Below are 21,196 nucleotides of genomic sequence, written 5' to 3'. Positions count from 1 at the left end.
AGGGCAGGGCTCTTAACTAATAGTGACTGACCCCCAGCCAAAAGCACAGATATCTCCAGGGAGCATCTGTTCACCTTGATATGATAGTATGTGTCCTGAAGATCAATGGAGCACATTCAATCATTCTTTAGTAATAATGGTAGAATGGACTGAAATGTGACCATCGGGAACTTTGCGCTCTTTACAAACTGATTCAGTTTGCCAAAATCCAGAATTGGTCTGAGGTCTCCTGTTTTCTTCGGCACTAAAAAGAATCTTGAGTATGTTCCGGATATGGTCTGGTGGGATCTCCTTGTTGGCTCTTTTGTCTAGCAGCTTTTGAATTTCCAGAACTGCTGCCTCCCTCTGACTGGGTGGAATGTCAGGGAACCTTTTCCTTTTGCATGGGGGGAATTTGTGAAAATAGTATGAAATAACCCCTGGGTATGCTTTCCTGCACCCAAGTACAATTTGTGATTGATGCCCAGGCATCTGCATGCAGAGACAAGCATCCCCCCAAATGCCTCCAGACAAGATCAGTCAGGCAGCTGTTCAGGAGTGCTAAAAGAGTTTATTTGAAAAGGTGCCTTGGAAACCCTTGCAAGCCCCCTCTGCTGCAAAGGCCGCATCTTCCATTAGAACCTTCCCTGCCTCTGGGGGACGTAACCCCTTATGAGTCTTGGAAAGGACCCTGGGACTTATGGAACCACATTTTTCTCCCGCCTCACTAATCCCTAGTAAAGGAACTCTGAGGGGTAGAAAAATAGATCCCCATAGTAGACAAGGTCTTTCCATCCTTCTCACTCTGGAAAAGCATTTCCTTAACAGCGGGGCCAAACAATAATGATCTATCAAAAGGGGCACTGATGAAGGGCTCCGCAAAGTCGCACAAGTGAATCCAGGCATGTCTCCTTACAGCTATATCTGAACCCCCTGCCCATAAGGTTCCCTCAGCAGCATGAGAAATTAACTCCATGGACACATTAGAGATGGATTGAAGTGTGGCCAGCTGTGAAGAAAGCTTTTTTGTGGTCCTCCACAGACATAGACTTGGAAAGGGATTTGGAAAGCTCTTTAGTCAAATCATTTTGCAGCCTGGTGAAGTGTAACAAATAGCTCAGCAACCATAAGACGAAGATTGCCGAGGCATAAATGCACTTCCCAAATCTGTCCAATGCTCTAGACTCCTTGATAGAGGGATGGGCAGGGGAGTTCTGCTCTGCCAGTTCTTTTTAGGTGGCTGTTACCACAACCATAGTATCAATGGGGACCCCCTTGCTCCAGTGGAGCCTGTTCTTAGGATGGCCAAGGATGTTATCAGGACAGAGGGGAATGGGTTCACAGTATTCAGTTCCTTCCATTCCTAGTCAGAGACTAAATCTATAAGTTCATCAGCTGGAGTAGTCACCCAAGAAGATGGGTCACACCCGAAAGCTTCCAGGAACACTGACTCCTCCTGAAAATGGAGATTGGAGGACCATCCAGCTTTCTGCCGGAGGATTTCTAAGATGTCTCCAAAGGAGACATCATCTGGTAATGACCTTGGGGAACATTCCCCGACATTGAAGTCAGGGTATTCAGTGAGTTATTCCTGAGGGGAATCTGTGTGCCTCCTCTTGCACGTTCTCTTTCTGGGACCCTCCCAGTGGGATAGTCTGCAGAAGTGTCTGAAGAGAGGGGAAAATCCTCAAGGGGAATGCCTGGATCTTGATTGGGCTGGCTTTCCAGTGGGATAGGTCTTTGAGGATCAGAGCTCGGACCTGATGATGGCAGGGCTGTAGGATCTGAAGAAGAAATAGTAAGTCATGTCTCTCAGATAACAGAAGGCCCTCTTCACCACCTGAAAGGCAGAAGGTCCAGGAGAAGCTGTAGCTGGGGCAGCATCAGAGCCAAAGCCTCTGAGAGCATCATGCCTGAACCCTGCCCAGATCCATGTCTCAAAGTGGGAGTCGGACCCAAGCTGTCCAATGCTGGAGCCCAGAGGGGTATGGATGGATCCAACAACCCCGGAGTCAACCCCCAGAACTAGTGTTGATGCTTCGGCTCCAAGACTCGCCCTGTTCCAAAGGGCTTGGTGCTGGACAAGTCAGAGGACATAGTTGGAGGTGAAGACCTAGCCATCTTCAGATCTGACGCAGACACTCTTGGGGTTCTCAGATCTGAGGGCTCTGAAACTGTCAGTTGGAACAGAGAGGGAGAAATTACAGTCTAGGAAACAGAAGGGAGACTCACGGATCTGATGGGAGATGGAGCCAGGATAACCCCATCTGAATCTGAGCTCTGAGGCTATCCATGCTGGCTTCGGAAAGGATCCTGGAGGACATGATGCAGGAAGTAGTAGACTGGGACCGGGAAGCTCTCCACAGGGTAAGTTGGAGGAAGGGAGAAAGGAGTCGAGGAGAGACTCCAGAGAGAACCCTGCGAATTGGGTACTTGGGGACTTGGACTTGGTAAGCATCAGATCCAAGGGTGTTGGATCTGACTTTTTCTGTAATTTGTCAGAAGGCTCCAAAATTGGAGCTGATTTTGGAGAGCGGGTGGGAGACCACTTCCCGGATTCATTTGCGTGCAGAGAGAGCTTAACTTTTTTTTTCATTTTTTTTGCAGGGGTTTGAGCCCTAGAAGCAGGGTCTGATAGAAAGAAGAAGAAGAAGAAGGTTACAGGCCCTTTTAGACCAGTTTATTACACTGGTCATCCTGGTGTTAAAGCCTGCACAAATATTGCACTATGTGTCTAAGTGGCCAGTGCCCAGACAATAAATGCATTCCTAAGAGTATCAACAATGGTACAGAGAATTACTGAGGGTAGAAGAGGAAGAGAGAAATAAAACTTAGCCTTGACGCAATAGAATTCAAAAATCTACAGTAAGGGAGGAAGAGGTGATGAAGAAAGATGGAACTAACAGAAAAATAGGAAAGAACTCACATTTACTGGCAAAAAACTACACCCCAAAGCTCAAAGAAAAGGATCCGTGTGAAGTATTGCAGAATAACTGAGGCATTATTTGTAAAGGGAAGTGCTCGAAAGTTGGAAGAGTCTTGTAAATGCGGCCAAGCTGGATCTGAGACCCATCAGTTGAACGACTGAAAATGACAACGTCAAATCTGAATGTTCAGCACAACACAAGAAAACTGTAATGACGGGGCAGTAACACCTTAACTACTTAGTACTACATGATTTCTTTTTCACAGCACATAGAGAACAAATAAAACTTTTTTGCTTTGTAACAATTGTGCACATAAAGGCAGTACAAAAACAAGTGTTTGTAGGTCTAGAAGTGCATAAAGCATGATGACATTCTTCATAAAATAATAAAAAAAAAGAATTTGTACCATAAGCAACAGGAGTCAGTTTGATGACGCTATGAAGCGGGCATTTCAGGTATGGCAACTCATCTAAAAAAAAAAAATGAAAATGTCTTTTTAGTTATCAGAAAAACAAAACAAGTTTTTGGCATTCTCCTTTTATTGATTTACAGTGCAGCAATATATAAGGGGTTACATGCAGTGGTTATTAGCCCGGCAAAAAGAAGATAGTGTTTTGACACTGTAAAATTCAACTTCAGTGTGTCTATTATTTTCAGCTTTATTAAATGCAAGGAAGCCTGTTCCCACAATGGTTCTCCTGAAAATAAAGCATTGCTATAACAATGTTACTAAACATCTGGCAAGAGCACAGTAAAAGTTCATGCATTTCAGAATAAAAATGATGTCTCAAATTACTTTTGTATGCTTATGTGTATACACCTGAGGTGCCACGTTTAAGAGGTGATCATAAGAAACAAGTGCAGTGTTATTGCAAGTTCGGAGTGAAAATATGGACAGTCGTAATACATATGAGACTATGTTTGCAACCTGCAAGCCTTCAATATTTATATCTTGGACTTTCAGTGTACCAAGTGAACAAAGACATTGATAATGGATACATTTTTATGTACTTTTCTGTCTCTGTGGTCACTTTCCATTGGGAGTAGGTAGTCTTTTAAAGGATTTAAAACATTTTATCATAGATTGTTTCATTCTTGAGGTGGGGACAGATTTGGCGATTGTATCAGCTTTAAATAAAATTATTGAAACAGTATGTTATGCTGTCCAAGTCCACATATTTCATTTCTTGTTTACAACAATGTGCCCTATTATACATTACAATTTTTTGAGGTACCCCAACACCCTCCTTACTTATATATACTAACTCTTCAGTGACACAACCAAAGAAAAAGAGAAAAGCACAAAATGTTTGACTAGTGCAGAAACTATGCTGATGGTGATTTCCTATGGAAAGTAGACATTGATTAATTGCAGGTTGGGGAAATGTACCTGTTTTACACTTGATCAGCCATCTGAAATCCACTTCTAACCATTCCAATAATTAATACTTAGATATAGTCAAAGTTTAAATAGGAGACATTGCTCTAAACAGCTATTTTGAGAAGAGAGTTGCTCATTGTATAACAAAGGTCTGCACCATCATTTTACTTATTTACTTGCTAATCAGGTAACCAAACTGGTCAGGGGACCCTTTTCAGACATGACCTAGAAAAACAATAAGTACATGCATAAGGTTATTACAAAAAGAAACAATAAAAAGATTATCAGTAGCTATTATTAAGTGAAAAAAATATTCTAGTTTTGTACACTACAAAAAAAAATCAGTTGAGTAGGTCTAAAATGAAGTAAGAAACATTATTTATTTATTTATTTAAATTTGATGACCACGGAAGTCCACTGGGCCAAGAAGAGCCCATTTTCAGTGGAGGCCCGTGGAGAAAAGCTCCACAATAATTGCAAGTTACATTTCACATGTTACAAAAGGACACAGTTCATACGGCTAATTAAACATTTACAGATAAGCTCCATGATATTTGCAATTGGCTTATCACAATATTACAAAAATAAAAGACCTAATTCAATACAGAAATTTCAACATTTACATAAAGTGAATATTTTTGTTATAAACTCAGTTGTAGGTTTAACATTTCAAAATATATAGTTACTAGCCATTAGTAGGTTAGGAAAATATTATGCATGGAGAGGGTAATAGTATATTTGGGATTGGAGAGTATAGTACAATAGATATTAGAGAGAAAGTTAGTTTTTGGTAGGGGAGGGATTCTTTTGGGTGGGATGAAGTAATATTAGAGGTAGTTGGATGAGTCAGTTCTAGGTGGAATGGGGGGGGCTAAGTTGGAGCATGGCAAGGGCATTCCCATTTGGAAGAAAAATGACAGAGTAGCTGAGATTTTAAATTTGTATGATTAGGTAGGTTGCGTAGATGTGTGGGGAGAGAGTTCCACTGTTTAGCTAAGGAGTGGGACAGCAGTAGATAGCCAGGAGGTTGTGCAGGTTTGTGGACCTGAAGGAGATTTTGTTTTTTGGATCTGAACGAGCGGTTGGGAATGTAAGGTTTTAAGGAAGTAGTGAGAGCTCGGCATTTGGCAGGTTTAAAGATGAGCTTGTGGGAAATGGTGAGTTGTAGGTAACTGAGGTAGTTGGGTAGTTCAAGCCAGTTGAGGCTGAGGGAGGAGTGGCAGTGGTGGGATGAGATTTTTGAACTGGTTGCAAATTTGGAGATCTTGAGGTAGCAGTATTCAAGTTTGGACCGAAGGCCAAGATGGAGTTTGGTTTAAAGAGGGGGAACCATACATAAGGGAGGGGATTAGGAAGGTGGATGCAAGAGTTTGACTGGTAGATGGGCTTAGGAAGCGGTTGTACCTCTAGAGGAGACCTAACTTTTGGTGGATTTTCTTGATTGCGGAGTGGATGTGGGTGTCAAATTTTAGTTCTTCAACAATAATGATGGCAAGAAGCTTGGTGTTGGGAATGATTTCAAAGAGGGTGTTGTTTTGGCTCTGTATGGTAAATATGGATTTGTCAATGATGGAGTTTTTGGTAGGGAAAAAAACATTAGTTTGGTTTTATTTGCATTTAGTGCTAGATGGTTAGACTGTATCCAGGTTTCTGTCTTGGAGAAGGCTAGTTAGGTTTTTGCTAGAAGCTCGGAGGGGGAGAAGGCTGAGTAGATGATTATTGAGTCGTCTGCATATTGGATGACAGCCGATTCTGGGATGGATTGGTGAAAGTTGCTAATGAATAGGTTGAAGAGAAGAAGGCCAAGAACAAAACCCTGTAGGACACCTGTGGGTGTGGGAAGGAAGGGGCTGGTTGAAGTTTTCCATTGGACAGCTTGTTGGCAGTTGGACAAGTAGCTGGAAAACCAGGTGATGGTGGTGGGAGAGAGGTGTAGGGTGGAGAGTTGGGATACAAGTAGGGTGTGTGAGATGGTGTCAAAGGCCTTTGACAGATCTAGGAATAGTGTGGATACGAACTTGCCTGAGTCGTGTTCGAGGTTTATGGTTTCAAGAAAGGAAAGAAGGGCAGTCATAGTGCTGTGGCCAAGGCGGAAGCCGTGTTGGGTAGGGGAGAGGAGATTGTTTAGTGTTAGGTGTGCCATGAGTTGTGCTTGTATCATTTTCTCTAGTAGTTTAGAAAGAGGGGAGAGGATGGCAATAGGCCTGAAGTTGGTGGCATCAGTATTTTTGCCACCTTTGTGGAGGGGGATGATGTAGGCATGGTGCCAGATAGAAGGGATGTATGATTCTTGTATGGATCTATTTATAAGAATAGAGATGGGATAGGCAATGCTATCAGCAGATTGTTTGAGGAAGGTGGGTGGAAGGTTGTCAGGTGCAATGCAACAGGGTTTGAGTTTGAGGAGAAGTCTTTTTATAGTGCTTGTGCGGATGGGCTTGAGACACTAATATATAAGGAAAAGTGAGAGAACAAGCCAGGGAGAGTAGCCCTTTACCACTTGCAACTGTGTGCAATGATCAGGGAACCAGAGCATGAATACTTCCAGATGAAAGGGTGACAAAACTTAAAAACAAGTATAGCTAAATTATCTGTTTTCATTTTTTGTAAAATATTTTTACGCTTTGTGGAGATTTTCTCCCTGGGCCTCCACTGGAAATGTGTTCCTGACCCATTCAGACTTTCCCAGTTAACAAATGTCATATAAATAAATAAAAATCTGTAAGACAAGTCAGACTAACACAATCCTTGAAATTCAGAAATGCGTTCACCACGATCATACTGAACCAGCCGCTTTACCTTCCAGATGGTATGCAGCTCTGACCTAGTTAAAGATAAACAAAGTTTAAATGTTGCGTGGAATTAGCAGCTAATTAAGAAACCCTCTTGCGGCCAGAGCAGGTGAAGGAATGAATTCCCCATGGAAGCTGAGTAATGCAATGAGGAATACTTTTGACCACAGTGTATGCGTGCTTATCATGGCTCAGCAAGTTCATGTTCACACATGAGCAGTAAGAAAATAAAAACAGCAGTCAGCCTTAAAGAGCTCACTATACATTGTAAATCTTTTTTTTATTTTACCACATTAAAAGGTGGAAATAGGTGTACAAGACGGGAGGAAAATGGGGCAAGCAAGAAGAGGGAAGAACATAAGGGAAACAAGTAAAATGTAGGAAAAGAAGGGTCATACTTTTTTGGGACAGATACCCTATCCTCTATGCAAAGAAGGTAAGTGGGGAAGATAAAAAGGGAAGTTGAAGGAATGGTAAGATGGTTAAATTAGGTAGCAGAGGCAAATGCACAAACATAGAACACAGGCAAGATTGACAGGGGAAGTGTAGCCACAGTGAGGGCAGAGGAGGGTAGAGAATTAAAAATATATGAATTACAAACTAAATTAAGTCACTTCAGCTTGGAAAATCACTGTAGTATATAAGATAGATGGACTGATTAGTTAAGGACTTGTGTGTTTGATGCCTTGAGTGTTCCTTGAGAAATACAAGTTAAGGTATATCTAACAGGTATGCTGAAATGCTGATGCTGTTAAAACCCCATACATTAAAAACATTGAAGTGTGCATGTGTAACTTGTTACAGTATAGTTAGGAGAAATTCTGGTGAAACTATATAGTTGTGTATCTGTCATTACCTCAAGGGTCCTTTTCCGAGAAGGCAAATGTATACATCATGTCCCTCAATCTACAGGTATGAATTTAAGTATAGGAAAACTTTAAATGCTGTGATTTTTGGACTCCCAGCTATGATTTTTGATGGTACCCTGTTCTGTAAGCTACGAAAATGAGAGGTATGGCTACCTCACTCACCATCTCCAATAGACTTAATATTGTCTCAAACAAGCACCTCATAAAACTAGCTAAATTCCTCTATAAATTCACCCAAATACCATTCATGCTAGTACTTAGAGCTAACACTGGAGCAAATGCAAGTCCTCTGTCTAACTCCTACTTAGCCAAACTAACATACATCACCTTTCTTATTTGTGTATTTATGTACAAAGCTTGAAAATAAATTGACCAAACTGGTTCTTTTATCATGCAGCATAACCCACACATCCTTGCTGTAACAGAATCCTGGTTTAAATCAGATAACCCTCCCGTTCATCATTTCTTTCCAAGCTATGGCTACTACTTAAATGGAAAACCTGGAAACAAAAATGATGGAAGCACCTTATTTCTTCACAAGTCTGCCCTTAAAATTAATGCAGTCACACAAGTCAATACCATAACTGACTCCAACCTAACTGGATCCAATTTCAAATCCACACCACAAACAAAAATGAATGCCACACTGCTGTACCTTACCTAGTACCTCAGTCTTCCCCACAAATTTGCAAATATTAATCAATAATATACTAATTTATAGCCACAACCATAAAGGTCTTCGCTTCCTAGGTTAATTCAACCTGATCTCACCTGGACCTATACATAGCACCTTTAAAGTACTACCTGATCTTAACCTTATTCGGTGTGTCACCAAGCCTACCTGCCCTAACATGAGATCCTGTACATAGTCACTTCCAGATCTACTAATTACAAACAATCCATCCACAATATTACCTAACACCATACACCTTCCAACTTTTATTGGCCACTGTCCCATCTAATTTCTTATACAAAGCCTATTCATACCCCATAGATATACCTATATCAGACTAAAATCTCCAACTAACTTCAGCAAACTTAAGACCCACCTGTCACCTTTTGACTGTTCCCTGACAACTAGCTTTTGGAACCAAACCATGCAGGCAAAGCTCTTATTAATATACTCAAAAATATCCAGGACACATTCTTCACAGTAATCACTAAGCCTTACAAAACCAACCACAATCTTTGGCTAACATACAAAATAAAAGCCCTTCTGAAATGTAGACAATACTTGGTATGCCTGGGAAGATGATCCCACATTCTTCATACATCAGCATTACACCGAATTATGCACCCTTACAAATGCTGGGGAACACGATCTCACACTCCTCATACATCAGCATTGCACCGAATTATGCACCCTTACAAACGCCGGGGAACACGATCTCACACTCCTCATACATCAGCATTACACCGAATTATGCAACCTTACAAACACCAGGAAACATGATCCCACATTCCTCATACATCAGCATTACACCGAATTATGCACCCTTACAAACGCCAGGGAACACAATCTCACACTCCTCATACATCAGCATTGCACCGAATTATGCACCCTTGTAAACACCAGGAAACATGATCCCACATTCCTCATACATCAGCATTACACCAAATTATGTACCCTTACAAATGCCGGGGAATACACTCCCACACTCCTCATACATCGGCATTACACCGAATTATGCAACCTTACAAAGTAAACAATCAAGAGACATAAAATCAACAGCCTCAAGTCTAAGCAAAGCTCAGTAATAAATTGAACAATACTTTTCTGTAAACAGGTTAATCACCTGACTGGTTGTGACAAACACATATAATTAATTATAACCGCTATCCTTCCTCTTCATCCCTACTGATTTCCAATAGTAATTTATAAGTTTTCACACATAGAGGACATCTCTCATTCACCAACCACTGGACCGGTCTCAGCTTATATCCCCACATTCTATTTTAACTTAATTAAAACTAAAGACCTCAAATTACTCTTACAACAAATCCCTCTAGAAGCTCCAAGAGAATCAGATAATATACACTCTTGGTTCATATACCACTGTAGAAATTTTCTTTCTGCCCAATATTTACACATCTATGACTTGTGCTTTTCACAAAATGTAACACCAATCATCCATAATTAACCTTAGATGCATAACAAACCTAGTGAGATATCACAGTTCCATCAAACCTCCACTTTTTCCACCTTAGGTACCATACTCAAAAATTAATCTACGCATAAATATTAGAGTATATTTAACAAGATAAGCTACACATTTTACCTTATTGACCACTTCACCCTCATAACCCATATGCTAGAAATAGGAATAAATCTAAAGACAACCCACTGGTTCCACAACTACCACTCCAGTTGTGACTTCTCTATCAAACATGAATCTTCCACTTCAGATAATGCCCTTTTACTCAAAAGTGTATCCCAAGGATTGATCCTGGTGCCTTTACTCTCTCCCATTTTTATTATCTGCCCTATGACATGTCTCCTCTCCTAATCTTACTTTATGCTGATGATATGAACCTATTGCACTCCAGTGACTCCCTGCCTATAAACTCCTTCACTGAATGGAATACCAATAAGGAAACACTCATTAACTCTTTCAAAACTAAAATCCTGCTCTTTAACACTAAACAAAAAATATCCAAACTTGTCAACTCCTTACCTGTCAGAGCTCTGGAAAATTTATACACTGAAAGCATCACTTCCTTTAGATATCTGGAAATCTGTTTTGACACACCCTTGACCTTTCAAGTCAGTATAGTAAAACAATAGGAAACAAACCACCTCTTATTCTGGGCAGAAAAATCTCATACTTTATATCCTGTCCAGTCATATCCACTGTAGACAAAGGCATACTTTTCTCGTGGAATGGATATAGTAGACCCCTAATTGATTTGTTTTATTTATTTATTTTTAACAAGGGCAGAGTACTGATCCCAATGGACCAATTTCTATCTCAGACAGGAGGTAGAGAAAACAACATAATACGGAATATGACAAGCAGAGTAACCAGAGAAATTAATTATACAAAGACATAAGCAAAAACTGCATAGAATATACAAGTTCATGTCAGAAGGCAAATGAATTGGCAAATAATTGCCGTTACCGCAAAAAAAAAAAAAAACACTATTCAAGCCATCTCTGATAAAATATGTAGGTTTATTCCTCTCTCTCTCCCGCAGACAAGAGCACCACTGACTAATGATATCAAAAGTAAAATGACTTCCAGTAAATCATAGGGCAGATCTCTTCCTGCCATCTCAGTAATTTAAACTCCTCCAGTCTCCTTTACTACCTTAGGTGCTAAACGTCCTCTAGAATACCCTCCTACAACTTAAGTCAAGACCACAATGGGCCATTACTTGAAAGCACTGCATTTAAACTTTAGTGTACCCAACACAGCTTCTAGGCACTAAACTCTGGGATGATCTTATATCTTATCGCAAAAATTCACCTGTTATCCAGGGTTCTGGACCCAGTCGAAGTCCCATCTTTTCAGTAATCAAAATGCAGGTGCTAAAAGGGGGCGGAGCCTAGATGTCCAACTGACAGCAGTGAATTTTGAGAGCTCCATAAACTAGTATAATAATATAGGAAAATTTTATTATTTTCAAGATTAAAATGTCAAAAATCTGTAGATAAACAACTAAACTACATAAATATCAATTTTGGTGGAGATATACAAACATTTTCCTGTCAAGTAACTTGGAGATATATTGAGTCATTGAATATGAACAACTCAAGGGATTCTCATTCAGATGCTGCTTTGAAAAAAGAACTGCAATTGATTACATCTACCTTACAGGAACTATCTTTGAAGATGGATGGCTTTAAAAATGACTTAGAGAACCTCAAAATAAATTCTCAAAAACAGACCGATACTTTTAAGGAACTATTACAGTAATAACATACAAAAATAACAAATATAGAGAGTTTTCTAAATGACATTGAAGGGAGACTCAAAGAGGAAGAATTCCAAAAATTATTTCTGCTTAAACAGAATATATGGCTGCTTACCAAAACAGATGACTTGGAAAACAGGGAAAGGAGAAACAACATAAGAATCTTTGGTCTGCCTGAAAACACTGAAGGAGAAGACATTATTTCATTCTTAACAACCTAGATTCCTGAATTTTCAGACTTGAAAGAGGGACTTTCATTTGGAATTGAAAGGGCACATAGAGCACTGAGGAAACCTGCTTCTAACTCAACAAATACTCCACCTAGTTCCATAGTTATAACATTTCTTTCATTTCTGGACAAGGAACTAATGTTAAACTCTGCTTGGAGAAAATCACCCTTAAAATACAGTCAAAGCCTGGTAAGGTTTGACAATGATTATTCTTCCAGAATACTAGATCAAAGGAAAAAAGCCTGGCCAATAATAAAACTGTTGAAACAAAATAATATTAAAGCACAGTTGGCCTTTCCAGCCAAGATAAAAAATACTTTTTGCCAATGAGGTGATAACCTTTAAGGACTTAGATGAAGTTATTATATTCATCAAAAACAACAACATAGTGTCTATCCCAGAAGAAATGAAATGGATGGCCCTTACTCTTAAAATAAGAGTAAAAGAAACAAATCCTTGGACTGATGCTAGAAAGAAGAAACAAAAAAACTGATTCTGATAGCTGTCCCCAAAAAATAACTCTAAGATAACTCGTACACCTTACTTTTTAGCATCTTTGGCATTCTTCTGTTATATACTATACCCGACACTCTATGCCAGTTGGGTGTAGCCCATCTGATTCTGCTTAGATTTCCTCATTCACACTTTAGTCCCTTTACTGTCCAAATTGACTTCCTTGGGACCTTGCAATATGCTTTCTCCAAGTCTAGGAATGTCCAATTGAACTCTTTTCTCATCTCTAGCTTCTCGTCAAGTATCTGTCTCACTGCAAACATTGGGTCAGTTGTGAGGCATCCTGATCAGAATTAGAACTGCTCATCTCCCATCTTACTTTCTACTACTTTGTGTATTCATTTATTAATCATCCTCCCCAGAACTTTCATGCTCTGTGATAAGAGTTTGATACCTCTATACTGCCCACAGTTGAGAATGACCCCTTTGTTCTTGAGCACCGGCATTCATATTATTCTCCAGTCATCTGGGATACACCTTTCTTTCCATATTGCTATGAGTACTTTCAGAAGCTATTTCTACCATATCTCACCCAACATCTTTATCATATCTGCTGCAACCTTATCTGAACTTGCTGTTTTCCCTGACTTCATTTTCATTAGTACAGCTTCTGTGAGGTTTTCTTCATTCAGAAGCTGCTGAAGTACTCCTTACATCTGTCTTTGATGTCCTGTGAACTGGTGAGCAGGTTGTTGATGACATCCCTTATGAAGGATGTCTGACTGTCTTCTTTATCTTTCTCTCTTTGCCTTGAAATCTAATATACTTTGTGCCATCTACTGAGTCACTTTTCAGATGTTGGTAGAGAGCCTCTGATGCCTTGCTCTTTGCTACTGCAACTCCTCTCTTAGCCTCTTTATTAACCAACTAGTATTTATTCCTAGACTGGTCCATCTTTTCTATCTTCCACTTTTTCCTACACTCCTGCATTCTTTTGATGACTTCCTGGACTTCTGCATTCCACCACCAGCTTTCCTTATGTACCTTATTTCCATACCTGGCTCAGCCACATATATGTTGTGTAGTCCTCACATAAGGTGTTTTGAGGTGCTGCCATTCTTCAACTCAACATATTAACTCCTATTCCTGAGGTGCTAGAGCCTTGAGTAATTCTTTCAACTGCTGTGCTTTCCAATCAACTTCCAGGTCTTAATCCTGGCCTTACAGCCTTCTCTGGCCACTGCTTGTAGCTGACTGTTGCAACTAGTGATTTATGCTGTGGGCTGACTGTTTCACTGGGGATCATACCTCTCAACCTCTTGATGCTAGAGATCAGGGCAAAGCCTGACAAAATGGGAGACAAAGGCCCAAAAATAGGAAGAGATTTAAAATATTGCTCTTATAAGCTTAGAAAGTTGCTAGAATAACAGGTTTTGTATTAACATGCATTTTTCCTGAAGGATTTGAAGTCTGAAACTGAAGTGCATGTCATTATTTAGTGATGTCAATCATCAGATCATCCCAATGATTTGCCAAAAATCACATATTTTACGAGGAAAATCTGGACAGTTGTGAGGTATGTTGGGAATGACTTTGCAATTGCTGATTCTACCCTACTCCCCTTTCCTTAATAAGAGGAAGTCTACCCAAGTTGCATGTTGGCAACTCTTGTATGTGATCTTGTCACTGTCTCTCTTAATGAACCATGTGTTCATCACCATCAAGCCATTTGCCAGACAGAAGTCTAGAATGGCCTCCCTTCCTTTATTTCTGTTGCCCCACCCATGTGGATCCAGATAGTTCTCATATCCTGTTCTGCCTGTCCCAGTATGTGCATTCAGGCCACCCATTATCAATACCAATTCAAGTTGTCCTGCTTTAAATAACAGATCCCGCACCTGCTATCTGAATACCCTCTTTTCCTCACTATCACATCCCTGCTGTGAGGCACAGACTGCGATTATGAATACTGCCCTATCATTACACTAGGGTCTGATTGCCACAAGTATGTCACAAATTATAACAACATCCCTCACTGTCTTCCAAAGCCTCTCCTGAACCATAATTCCTGCACCATTTCAGGCCGTTGTCCTCCTGAATAGAAGCCTCTGGATCCCAAGCCAAGTGGCTTGGCTGAACTACCTTCCATCTTGTGTCCTGGATACATAGAATGTCTAGCCTTCTGCTTACCGTCATGTCATACAGTTCCAAGCTGTGTCCTGTCAGTAAACCCACATTGAGTGCAACAATTCTTAGTTCATGTTTGACAAGTTAATTTGTTTTACATCCAGATTTTCTCAACAGAACTATACCATGTAACCCAAGGTGGGATACCTGACACCAGACAGCAAGTAGCTTATTGACCTAGGTCAATAAGCTGGGCTATATAGGGGCACAGACACCCCAACCACAGTTAGCATCATTTACAGTAAACTGGGTTGTCAGCCTACTTATCACCAGCAAATACCGATGCCCATTTGGTGACATTAGTCAGCATGACTGAATTGCCTACAGTCATATTTTACACTGTTAAGTGATAGCCCTGCCAAGGTACGCAGTCTGTGACCTGTGTTCTCCTGTCTTGATGATACTGCACACCACATTTGATCCCCAAATTGACTGGCCTATACAACTCTTCCCTATATAGGGCACCATCTAGAGTACGTACTATTGCCACAGCTCCATTCTTGTGTGAATTGGAGTGTGGAAATACTCAGCATATTTTTGGGAACTGGGAGAATCCCACTGAGATGTAGGAAGAATGTGTTAATTCCATACAGGCATTGGCTGGAGATGAGGATTGAACCTTGTACCTTGTGCTTGGGAGAGGAAGACCTTAACCATTACTCTAAATGATCTCATAAAATGACCTACTGCAGACAGATCTGCAACTTGTATTTTTTACATTTCAGTAAGCGTTTTTCATGTTACTTTCTCATATCATGGCTACTGAAAAAGTGCCATCTCGCTTCAGGAGTGATTTTACTGTAGCAAAGGCAAAGCACCATTTGAATGGAAAATTTATTGTGAAAAGGATAGATGGATATTCTCAAGCATATTTCTTTCGGTTTTTAATTTATTCATGTGTTAACTGGGTAAATTAACTTTCCTTCTTGGACAACTTTCAACCATAGTCCAGACCACAGTGGTATGGAAAAGTGTATGTACAACTTATAAGTGGATAATTTAACGTAGTCAATCAACCAGAATGTTACTGGGAGTTGAGAAGAAAATGAAGTTTCCAGAAAAAAAAGCAGCCATGGGGAGAAAGTACAGTTGTGCAAAACTTACCATAATAGTAGATGTTCATTCTAACATATGACTGCTGCACTAATGTTAACAGATAGGACATTTCCTGTCATGGACACTGTAATTCCAGCCAGTATACCAGAGCTTAGGGCACATCTTCCTTCTGAATCATATGTCCGACCTCAGACATAGGCACCAGACTACATTGCTAGTAATTAAGTGACATATAAGTGTGAAAATCTACAGACAGACACTGAGTGGCACTGAAAGAGGACAGCTTCACATAAATGAATAGTTTAAAACAGAGGAGTAGGAATCCGGAAGAAAAAGTGATTCCTCCTCAGCCTGAAGGAAAAAGATAAAGAAGAAGGGAGGTGGTGGGAGGGTGAATATACTGCAACAGTGATTTGTTCAAACATCTACTGTTATGGTAAGTTCTTGCGCAACTGTTCTATGTTCATCATTAGATCACTGTAACAATTACACTAACGGATGTGATGATTTCCAGAGTTTTTACATACACGGGAAGGGGCTGTAAGGAACAGAACTGGTATTCAGTAGTCCTTAAAGGGTGGTTTTGTCAAAGGCAATTTTGTCTTTAGAAAAGGCATCACAATGTTTAAAATTCTCCTATCAGTAAATTAGCAGCCATGGACTGGGGGTCATAATGCATAAAATTGCCTTCTTGGAGGAAAATGGGTAAAAGTAAGATCCGTGAGGCGCAGAAAGATGCACATCTATACAGCTTCACCAGCAATGTATCTTTACTGCATTGTGACAAGTTAAATCTCGCCAAAAAACAAGTACGCATAATTCCCCAATATACAAAAATCCTTCTAGGAGGAGATATACACCCTAATCCTGGCCCCACCTATTACAATGAACACAAAGATAATTTTCTCCTACACACTTCTGTGACTGAACAGTCAATCCTCAACCCTGGTGATTTAATATTTTCTGCAATAAATGTTACAAGAATAAGAAATAAAACTGCAGAATATCATGCTTGGATTACCCAACACAAGTCAATGTTCTCACTATAAATGAAACTTGGCTTAAACCCAGTATAAACGATTCCAAAGTTATACCTCCGGGCTCTAATGTCATCCGTAATACTGTATAAAGAGGAAAGGTGGTGGCATTGTTTCAATATTTCCCAATACCTACCACATTACCCCTTACAACAAACCAACACTAACATTCCGTTCAGCAGAGCATCTTATTGCTTTTCTCAAAATAAACAATTATACACAAATATGTATTACAGTCCTTTATATGCCTTTTGGCAACAATACAGCTTTCCTGGAAGATATCTTACATTGGACATCCATAGCATTTTCACATGACAAAACTTTACTAGGTGATGTGAATGCCAGTTGGTTGGACATAAACTCTAATTCTCCTACATCTTGCATGAACTTATATGGTTTCACGCAACTAATTAATAGCCCCACACATTATACGAACACATCCGATTTTCTATTAAACTGGATCCTAGTATCATACCCTAGTAAATACTCCACCACAGGTACAATGTTAGACTCTCTCAGTGACATCTCACCTCCCAATCTATACAACTAGGCATCTCACTTATCCAGCTAAACAGCATATTTTTAAAACAATACAATACCTTTAGAAGTTTAACCCAGAAATGTTCATTAAGTCACTTTCATCTATTAACAAGAACTTCCTAAAAATCTTCCCCTTAGATGATGCTGTAATTAAATTCAGTATAACTTTTCTAAATCTCCTAAATAGCTTTGCACCTCCTAGAAGGAAGAGAATGAAAACAAATAATGCAATTTGGCTATCCAAAAAAAAAAAAGAATGGTAATTCAGGATCGAGAAAACAACACAGAAAGAATGGCAAAAATATAAAACACCTCAATATCTTTTTTTTTTTTCAAAACAAGTTTATTGTTTTAACATATAAGAGAAATATCATAACAATTTTATACAAATAATTAAAAATAGGTATTATTATAATATTCAACAAAACAACTAAAGTATTTACAAAGACATCCACTACAATCAGATCAATTAATTAAACTAAAATACTGTGCTATTGAAATTAGAATTTTTTAACAAATTTTGTAAATTATCCCATACAATAAAATGTGATGTTTTTCTAGTTGTTCTCATTCTAATTGTGCTTATTTCCATATGACACATTATATTCATAACATTTTTAAATTCATTGAGCGAAGGAGGTGTATCTGAAATCCAATTTCTAGTTATTATTTTCCTAGCCACTGCTAGGATAGACCATAACAAGGGAAGCTTAATCTTTTTAACACATTGAGGTACTGGTGTGTTGAATAATATAAGAGACTTAGAAATAATGAAATTATCTGTAAAAAGAGCCTGCAAAAATTCATTAATTGATTTCCAGTATTCTTTCAACTTCATACAGTCATAAAACATATGAGCCCAGTCAGCATTAATTTCTACATTACATCTCTTACATAGATTATCTTTATTATTAATTTTATTCATCATCAAAGGTGTATAAAAAGATCTATGTAAAAATTTCCATGTATAAAGTCTCCAGACAATGGAAGATGTAGTTCTATAAGCAGATTCAATATATATTGTTTATCTTGTTGAGTTGGTGGGTCCCCATTAATAGAGGTGAAATAATTCCAGTATGAATCTACATTGTAAAAGTTTCTTGTCTGATAATTTTATGTATATATGAAAGTTTACCTTTATCAGAAACTTTATGCTGTAAATTTATTATCAAGTAATCAATCAGTTTTGGAATAGATTCTTTAACTGTTATAGACATTAGATCTATTCTATCAATGAGATGTTGTCTAAAGATCTGAACCTCTAACCAGCAAGTTTCTCTTAGATCAAATTCTTGTTTTAAGAAGTCTAGATTTTTAACTTTATTATCAGATATCAGCTGATACCAGTACTTTAGATTATTATCTATAGCTAAATGAGCTCCTTCAGAAGTAGATGACATAAGCATACCCTGAGTATACATTATAGGAATACAATAAAATTCCATTCCTATACTTAGGGTGCATGAATATAAAGTTACGATAACTAATAATAATATTTAATGGGTAACAGACCATATGTTTAGGTGTAATAGGTGAAGTACAAAATTCCTTTAGCAACCACAACATGGAGTTATTTATAATCATATTTTTATGTGTTAAGGAGATTTTCATGAAGTGCATACTAATTAGCTCCCAATAATCTTTCCATTTTGCGACATATGACCGATCTATTAATAAAGTAATAACTTTTATAATAGAAGAGATAATATATAAATTAAAGTCTGGAAAAGAAATACGCCCTTGAGACCAGCTATTAGTATGTTTCTTTAATGCAATCCTAGGTCTATTAGGTGCCCATAAGAAATTTAACATTAGTGTAGTCAGTTTCTTGATAGTTATTTTTGTAGGTGAAAGTATTATTGATTGTATTAAGTATAAAATCTTGGGAATATTATCATTTTAATAATTGTAAGTCTCTCCTCCATTGTAAAAACATATTATTCAGGTATTAAAAAGATTTTGTATATTAAGAAAACAGGTATTATAGTTATTATATATAATAGATTTAATATCTTTAGATAGTATTATACCTAAATAAGTTATCTGACCTGAGTTGGGTACATATTTAGTAAAATCACTAATGAGAGTATTTTTTGTGTATATATAGGTAGTATTTTAGTTTTTCTTTATTGAATATTAAACCAGAAATACTTTTAAAATTCATCATTTTATCAAATAAAGACTGCATAGAAGAATTAGATCCTGCTGATGTAATTAGAACATCATCTGCAAAAGTTGAATTTTTGATGTTGTATTTTCTTCTATTTCAAAACCCTCTATGTCAGTACTGTTTCTAATCAAATTAGCCCAAGGCTCCATTACTAAAGTGAATAATAGTGGAGAAAGTGGACATCCTTGCTTTGTACCTTTAAGAATGGGTATTTTTGTGAAACATATGTTCCTACCTTAATATAAGCCAGCGTTCCTTTGTATAAATGCTCAATTAAATTTACAAATGCATCAGAGAAATTTGTGCATTTCAGTAAGGTAAACAGATAGTCCCAACTTACTGAATCAAATGCTGAACCTATATCAAGACTAATAAGTGTTAAATCTTTCTTTTCCTATTTGCAAAATCAATTAATGTTAAAGTTCTTCTTATATTATCAAAAGTATTTCTATTTACAATGAAGCCCGTCTGATCTATGTCTATAATGCGGGATAATTGTCTTCAATCTATCAGCAAAAATACTCATAAACATTTTATAATCAACATTAAGTAATGAGATGGGTCGATATGAAGAACATCTAGTTGGATCTTTATTAGGTTTTAAAATTGGTGAAATAAATGTATATTGCCAAGATGGGGGGGGGTTATTAACTCAGTTTGGGCCAGAATAAAAACCTTATGTATTAAAGAATATGTAGTTTTAGAAAGGATTTTATATATCTCTGGTATAATACCATCATTACCGGTGCTTTGTTTGATTTAAGCTTATTTATTTGTGTAATAACTTCTGTATATGAAATACTCTTGTCCAATAGTTTAATCTGTTGTTTATTAAGCTTTTTATTCATGTTTGTGGTTATAAACTCCTTTATTTTATCTTTAGGTTCCATGTTAATGTTGTTATGGTTAATCTTGTGAAAGTGATTTCTAAATTCATCCAGTATTTCTGGTATACTAGAAACATTCTTCTTTTCCTTAGAGAAAAGATTTCTTTGATATGGTTTTGTTTATTCAATCTTTTGTTTTATTTTTAAGTCTATGTAAGTATTTGGGGCTTATTGAATAAGACAAAACTTGTATTCTCTAAAGTTATTTTAACTTTATGAGTTAAAATTTCTTTGTATTTCTCATTTAGTTTGTTTATTTCTTCAATAACTTTCTTGTCCATAATATTTTCTTTATTATTATGTTTATAAGAGTCTAGTTTACTTTGAATATCTAACAATTCCTTATCCCAAGATTTCCTTTTGTTATTATACCATTTGATACTTTGTCCATATAGATATGATTTTAAGGCATCCCAAACATAGACAATGGAGACTTCAGGAGTATTATTTATGTCTAGAAAATGTTGTACTTCTGAAAGTATATATTCTTTATAGTCTTTTAGCTGAGTTAAGTATGCTGGTATCCTTTTGATCTGAACATTATGAGTATTTTTATCATGAATTCAAAAACAATTGAGTTATGATCAGATATAGGACATGAAATGATTTTGGAATTAATTAAATCTGTTACCATCTGGTTAGAAATAAAGACCCTATCTATTTTTGAATATGTTTTGTATCTGTTAGAAAAAAATGTGTATGGTAATGATTTTGACTCTATCTGATTATTAATATCATTCAAATGATAAGAATTAGCAAAATCATTTAAATGT

At 37.7% G+C, this 21,196-nt stretch overlaps 1 protein-coding gene across 5 annotated transcripts in view; it reads right to left on the bottom strand.

The window, feature by feature from the left end:
* PFKFB2 (6-phosphofructo-2-kinase/fructose-2,6-biphosphatase 2) overlaps positions 1-21,196 on the bottom strand; it is a 655,955-nt gene that overhangs the window by 149,699 nt on the left and 485,060 nt on the right. For all 5 annotated transcript variants that reach the window (XM_044076459.1, XM_044076460.1, XM_044076462.1 and 2 more), the window contains exon 12: positions 3,313-3,375. In XM_044076459.1, coding sequence (XP_043932394.1) covers positions 3,313-3,375 — 63 coding nt within the window. The remainder of the gene's footprint in view (positions 1-3,312; positions 3,376-21,196) is intronic.

Source organism: Protopterus annectens, chromosome 7.part0, assembly GCF_019279795.1.
Source record: "Protopterus annectens isolate FY-2018-M chromosome 7.part0, PAN1.0, whole genome shotgun sequence".
Taxonomy (NCBI): Eukaryota; Metazoa; Chordata; order Ceratodontiformes; family Protopteridae; genus Protopterus; species Protopterus annectens.
The sequence above is the reverse complement of the archived record's forward strand: the minus strand, read 5'-3'. Positions and strand labels throughout refer to the sequence as shown.